At 39.6% G+C, this 7,027-nt stretch overlaps 1 protein-coding gene across 1 annotated transcript; it reads left to right on the forward strand.

The window, feature by feature from the left end:
- Positions 1-1,640: 1,640 nt before the first annotated feature.
- Positions 1,641-6,712, forward strand: LOC134791215 (zinc finger protein 595-like). The gene is made up of 6 exons (XM_063762189.1): positions 1,641-1,832; positions 1,902-2,469; positions 3,108-3,306; positions 4,154-4,243; positions 4,393-4,539; positions 6,226-6,712. Exons 1-6 carry the CDS (start codon positions 1,710-1,712, stop codon positions 6,368-6,370), a joined length of 1,272 nt encoding a protein of 423 aa, XP_063618259.1. The 5' UTR covers positions 1,641-1,709; the 3' UTR covers positions 6,371-6,712.
- Positions 6,713-7,027: the final 315 nt, after the last annotated feature.

The following is a 7,027-nucleotide window of genomic DNA, read 5'->3' on the forward strand; positions in this document are numbered from 1 at the left end:
TACGCGTTCCAAAGCCGGGCGCCCTCATACTAAAAGAGTCGAGCGTAGCCCGACGTACGAGGCTCGCTGTACGCATTCCAAAGCCGGGCGCCTTCGGCGCCCTCATACTAAAAGAGTCTGGCGTAGCCTGACGTACGAGGCACGATGTACGCGTTCCAAAGCAGGGCGCCTTCGGCGCCCTCATACTAAAAGAGTCGGGCTACGCCCGACGTACGAGGCTCGCTTTGCGCGTTCCAAAGCCGGGCGCCCTCGTACTAAAAGAGTCGGGCATAGCCCGACGTACGAGGCACGATGTACGCGTTCCGAAGCCGGGCGCCTTCGGCGCCCTCATACTAAAAGAGTCGGGCGTAGCCCGACGTCCGAGGCTCGATGTACGCGTTCCAGAGCCAGGCGCCTTCATGCCAAAGGTTGTCGGGCGTAGCCCGATATATGCGGCGCTCTGCGTGCATTTCTGTACTGAGGACGCCCTCGCAAAAGTAATATAAAGTGACTTCAAATATTATTAGTAAGTAACGAAATCCTGACCCCAAAATTAATTAAATAAAAAATAAGTTCAAAAACTAAAACCCGACTACTGCAAATCGCGCTCTAAGTAGTCGGGTTTTAGTTTCTGAACTTATATTTTATTACTTGTTAAGGTCAGAATAAACTAAACACGTGAGACTGTTCAAGCGAGCGTCTGTATGGTAAGTGAAGAAGATAACATATTCGTATATTCGGACTCATAAACCAACGAATCATTCTATCTAAGAGTGATTTAGGATCTTGATCATTATTATCATTCTCCTCTGGATTGGAAAATCCCATGACAGCCGCTTCGTAAAAATAAAAAAAATGTTCTTACAATTGGGTAATTGAGATGCTACTAGAACTATGCTACTAAGTGGAACTAATACTTTAGTTAGCCTACTGATATGCCGAAGGAAACTTTATGCGAATGTTCCTCACAGGAAAGTTTCAGAAACTTCTCACATTTTTGTATGAGGATTGAAAATTTCCGCATTTAATGCAAATGTCCGGTGACATTAGGTACCTTATCTGGTACCTACTGGCAATACATTTATGTATTTCCCTATTTAAATAAGATTCGGGAAGTAGGTTTGTCTTCTTATGGCTTAAACCACAATCATCGGAAGCCGGTGTTGCTCGAAGACAATCATACATCGTCATTGGTAATAAGAAACCGAACAAAAAAACACAGAAAATAGTTATTTACGATACAAGTGCGGAAAAGAGGAAATTCGAAACGAGTGGCGATAAATTGACACGAGTTGCGAATTACCTATTCGCACGTCTATCGTACAACGTTTTACAGTACATATGGCCCTTTAAACTTTTGACATCGCACGAAAAGTGCTATTTTACGCACTGGTGCGGGAAAATAGGACTATATGTACTGTAAATAACTATTTCTAATGGTAATGTACTTTTAACAAGGCAGTATGGTTTAAGCCGTCGTATCGCCGGAGCGCGGATCCGCGTACGAGGAAAATATTAGAAAAAAATAATCACGGCACACGAGACGTTAATGCTTTAGCCTGTCCAATTTGGTGCAATTAAAAAAAACTCAGTGTGTCAATGTCATTGCAACTGTCAAACTGGTGGTTACCAATTTGATCATAATAATAGGTCCCGTAGCCGAGAATAGTTTCGTTTTTCTGATTTGCAGTTGTTTTAGGCTTAAATATTCAACACGGAAATCAATAGGAATGAATACTTGTAGAACCTGCCTTAAAACTCCAGCCGACAAAGATATTTCTAAGCTGAATAAAAGTGTAAAAAACGACAACAGAAAATGCATTGATATCATAGAGTTTTGTCTGGATATAAAGGTAAACAATAGTGTTTGAACTTTCATATAAGATTTATTACAACTATAACATGACTTAGTACCATTACAGGTTACAGAAGACTCCAAAATAACAACGAAACTATGCAACAACTGCTATAGAAAAATCATATCGTTTTACAAGTTTAAGGCTCTATCTTTGAAAAATGATGCCTATTTGAGGTCTCTGGAGCCACCTGGGCAGTTAGTAGACCAAAAACAATCTATTTATGTTGACGGAAATGGAATTAAACACGAGAATCCCTTGGAAATTGATGAATATGGTCCATGTATAGTTGAAGAATACAATAGAGAAATCAAAATAGAAATAGACTTTAAACATGAAGAAATAGATGGTGAAAAGTCACTCAGTGGAAATTGTAAAGAGAGGAAGAAGAAGGCCAAGAAACTAAGCCTAGTAAAAGCAGAAAGAATTAAGCCAAAAAAACTAATATGCGAGGAATGTGGGAAGACAGTTCTTAATCTCAAGCAGCATTTGCTGCAGCACCGACCGAAGGAAGAACGGAAAATGCTGCACTGCCAGGCCTGTCCAAAGGTCTTCTCGTCTAGAAGCGGTAGAAACAAGCACTATGCGGTCGCACATTTAGGACTTAAAATGAAATGTGATATTTGTCATAAAGGTAAGTTATTTTGGTTTAAACAACTTATAACTTAAGCAATTATTGATTACACTGGCAATATTAGTCTAGTCTAGCTAGATGCCAAGTAAATCTGACCTCTCTGTGTCATAGTTCGTTTTTAGGGTTCCGTACCCAAAGGGTAAAAACGGGATCCTAAGAATCCACTGTCCATCTGTCTGTCTGTCTGTCACCAGGCTGTATCTCATGAACCGTGATAGCTAGACAGTTGAAATTTTCACAGATGTTGTATTTCTGTTGCCGCTATAACAACAAATACTAAAAAGTACGGAACCCTCGGTCTGATCGGCACTTGTCCGATTTTTTTTTTAGCATTAAGAAGAACTTTGTGGAAGAAAGCATGAGAAGGAAATTTATCAGGTAATGTAATGTAGGTGTAAAACCTAAGAAAGTTTTGTGGTAAATAAATTGTCAAGCATTAATATAAAACTTTGTTTTTTCCGCATAATATATAGGACCGTACAACGCCATCTACTTCAGCTGTCAAATTCAAAGGAATATTATTTAAAAATAAGGTTTATATATACTTTAAATTGTCACCTATAAGTGACCATCATTCGCGTGACGTATAGTACAATTTAATAACTCCTTGATCCAAAGTTGAACTACTTGTGTTCCAGAGGTATCAAGTGTGAAAACGCACAAGATGCAAGTCCACAACCGGCATGAGTTGCCTTTCAGCTGTGTGTTCTGTTCAAAACGCTTCATCTCTCGGACCGGGCTCGAAGCGCATGTAGCCGGGCACACTAAACATTTCTCATATGAGTGTGACGAGTGCCACAACACATTCCGCTCTAAAATGTCCATATCTACTCATATGTAAGTACTAGAATCCCTTGTAGAAGTTAACCCTTTACCAGGCTAAGGGATATATATTTCCCACATACAGCACTTCAAACATGGGTTCTATTTTCGATTAGTAAGACTGACATTCGATTGTCATTTTTGAACTGTCAGCCTGGTAAAGGGTTAAATGCTACACACACCTTACTTAACCTTTTCGACGCCAACGACGGATATATCGGAACCGCAGGTCCAACGCCAAAGACGGATTAATCCGTCACAGACCACATAGCAACATAGACCTACGTGCATATGCATATATAAAGTTCAATTTCAGTTTTGATAGGTACTTCGGTGACGTGGCGTCCGAGTGACAGCTTTTGTGTTTGACACGACGTCGATAAGGTTAATTCAGTCGGCCTAATAAAAAGGATCCTAAATATTAGTTCCCAGATTGTCCAGTCAAATTACACATACTGATTACTGAGCTTACTGAGGGACTAGGTCGAACTGTGTAAAATTGTCCTATAATATTGACGACCGGTCTGGCCTAGTGGGTGTGACCCTGCCTATGAAGCCGATGGTCCCGGGTTCGAATCCTGGTAAGGGCATTTATTTGTATGATGATACAGATATTTGTTCCCGAGTCATGGTTGTTTTCTATGTATTTAAGTATTTATATATTATATATATCGTTGTCTGAGTACCCACAACACAAGCCTTCTTGAGGTTACTGTAGGGCTTAGTCAATTTGTGTAAAAATGTCCTATAATATTTATTTATTTATTTATTTATTTAATATGTATTTATTTAATTATAAGACTAAATAAGAACTGATTAGGTGTGTACTTTATTTACTTTTATGTCTATATTTTTATTCCAGTCGGATGGTTCACATAAAAGAAAAGCTCTATCAATGTCATCTGTGTTCAAAGGCTTTCTTCAAAAAGTATTCACTTCAAAAACATGTATGGTAAGCAAAGATACATGTTAGAACATATTACACTTTTTATGTCACTGTCAACAAAAATGTTTTTCAAATCTCACCTAAGACAGTATATTTTTTCACTTTTAAATGTAGGTATTCTAAGATATAAGACATACTGTTCGACTGATCGGCAGGTCGCACACCAAAGAACGTCCGTTCGAGTGCGAGGAGTGCGGCAAATCATTCGGCGACAGGACAACGCTGAGGAACCATCGCTTGACTCATGCGGACGTCAAGAGCTTCCGCTGTGAGGTCTGCGACATGAGTTTTGCGAGGAAAGGGTAAGGACGCCGTTTGCAATTTCGTAGTTTTTCGACCGATTGCGTAAGATTACATGGCACGATTGTAAATCTCAAACTGCCAAAGACCGAAGCGAAGAATATAATCATATTCTTCGCTTCGGTCTTTGGCAGTTTGAACAATTACAAACAATACGCTACAACAATACAACAACAACAACTTTCACTGTGCCGTGTGCGATATAACTTTTGCAACTTTGTATTTTTTAGACCATTCCAAGTTGCTTGGTGCATGAAAAGAAGAAGTAAAGCTCAGAAAGTAGAGACTAAAGACGTTGTCACTTTGTAGATTTTTGACCGCTTGTGCTTTAGTAAACAACTAGCGCCCTGCCCCGGCTTCGAACAGGTTACACAAAACCTTTACAAATTATACACTTAAACCTTTGTCAAGAGTTTCTATTGTTTTTTTTTTATTAGCTTGTTTGAGTGTCCCACTCAGGGCTCGGAACCGGATTTTTTGAAAAACTCGAAATAGCCCATTATTTTTAATTATTTTATGCTCTTTATGTATTTAGGTAACAACTTCGTATTATTAGATTGTCCCATTAAAGATGAAATAATTAACCAAAGAACGAAAAAGAACGTAATAATACCGGTATTTTTTGTATGAAGATTAAACCGGTTCCGAGCCTTGGTCCCAGTTAGGGTTGCCAGATGGTCGGGATTTGGCGGGATTCTCCCTTCGAGCAACACCGGCTTCCGACACATCGGAAGGGAGGGGCCCAAGCGATATCTCACCGTACACATTTTTCTGCCATTTTTCGCGGGGGGAAAGGTGCACACAGTCGCACTTCTCACACACTTACATACAAAATCCAATCTGTAATGACGACACAAATACATAGGAAATGACATACGTCAAAGACAAATCTTGCAAACCTCGATCTCTTTTTGTGTACGGACGAGTGACTAGTGTCACAACACGCACACTAACAAATTTTCGTTGAAGTATGTTATTGTATTCTGAGAGATGAGAAGTCGGATTTGTCGCGCGACCGATCCGCAATTTGTACTGAGCGAGCAAAATCGATAAATCCAACAATTACATGAGACTAAAATATAATATTATAATAGTGTTTGAATGTAATTAAACGTATGATATGTAAAAAAAATGTTACATGTGAAATGTAACACTTTCTTTTTGTAAATTTGATGTCCCCGACCTCTTTTTATAACAAAAAACCGAGAAACTGGCATTTTTGTGCAGCAGTGTTCACGCGCGCGTCTGGACTCGGTCTAGTGAAAAATCCAAGTGCAACTAGTTTTATTACCCGCGCTAGATTAGATTGACGCGCTAATCTTGTACCTCGGCAGAGGGGAAATAGTGCGAATGCCGCCTCCCTTCCGTGTTGCTCGAAGGATTCTCCCGATTTTTAGCATGTGTTCCCGATTCCCGACAAAGTGAAAATTGTCCCGAAAACAGCTTAACGTTATTATAAAACAATAATTTCAAGTGCCGAACTATCGTCGAGCGTAGTGCCAATAATGTACAATATAGTTGTTTTTAATACAATGAAGTACTTTAATTTGAATGGTTTTTTTCCCGACTTTAGTCCCAAAATCCCGAAAAATTTATATTTTTTCCCGATAATAGCGCCTTTCGATCTGGCAACCCTAGTCCCAGTGCTGAGCAAAAAAAAATTACCTCATGCAAAAATATCTTTCCAGGTATCTATCTGCGCACATGATCAGCCACACGAAGGAGAAGCGCTACCCGTGCGGGTTCTGCGGCGTGCGCTTCGGGCGCTCCGACCACCGCCGCCGGCACGAGTTCACCGCGCACAAGAAATTTATAAACGCGACAAACGATTGAGGACTTTTATGAAGAAGGATTAAGGTTGAATTTCCCTCCGCAGCCGGAGTTCATTGCGTACAGAAAATCTGAACGTGTGAAACGATTGAGGGCCTTTAAGCTCTAAGAAATAAGGTTGATACTTCCTTCGAGCAATGCAACGTTGCACAGTAACTACCGGACAAACGTGTCAAAGGGTTAAGGACCTTATCTCCAAGCAATAGGGTTGATATTCCCTAGCACCACCGCAACCGGCACCACCTCACTAAGCACAAGAATTAAGAGTCAATCCCAAATTGATTTTATCTCCAAGAAATAGGGTAGAAATTCCCTACGCAACCGGCATTTCAATGCACATAAGGAATATCTCGTGAAAAGATTGAAAAGACTTTCATCTCCAAGAAATAAGGTTGAAACTCTGTCCGCATCCTTAAAATTTATCGTGACGGCTAAACGGGACGTTTTCATAAACGTTCACGGTAAAGTATAATAATTACTAATGCGATTAAGATTAATTTTCTGTCTCTTATGTTATGATCTCCAAAGGTTGAAAAAAAACATATTTTTTGGTTTATTGTTTTAAGTCTCTACAAAACTGCATTGTTTGACTAAGCTATCTTATCAAATGAATATATGTATATGGTTTTATACAACATAACATAAGACTAATTTGTTGAA

Source organism: Cydia splendana, chromosome 6, assembly GCF_910591565.1.
Source record: "Cydia splendana chromosome 6, ilCydSple1.2, whole genome shotgun sequence".
Lineage (NCBI taxonomy): Eukaryota > Metazoa > Arthropoda > Insecta > Lepidoptera > Tortricidae > Cydia > Cydia splendana.

Bases quoted from the DNA above. Each gene is read 5' to 3' on its own strand.
- LOC134791215 (XM_063762189.1), top strand. From the start codon at position 1,710: ATGAATACTTGTAGAACCTGCCTTAAAACTCCAGCCGACAAAGATATT. The intron at 2,470-3,107 runs GTAAGTTATTTT...CTTGTGTTCCAG, and splicing joins ATGTGATATTTGTCATAAAG to AGGTATCAAGTGTGAAAACG. The intron at 3,307-4,153 runs GTAAGTACTAGA...TTTTTATTCCAG, and splicing joins ATGTCCATATCTACTCATAT to TCGGATGGTTCACATAAAAG.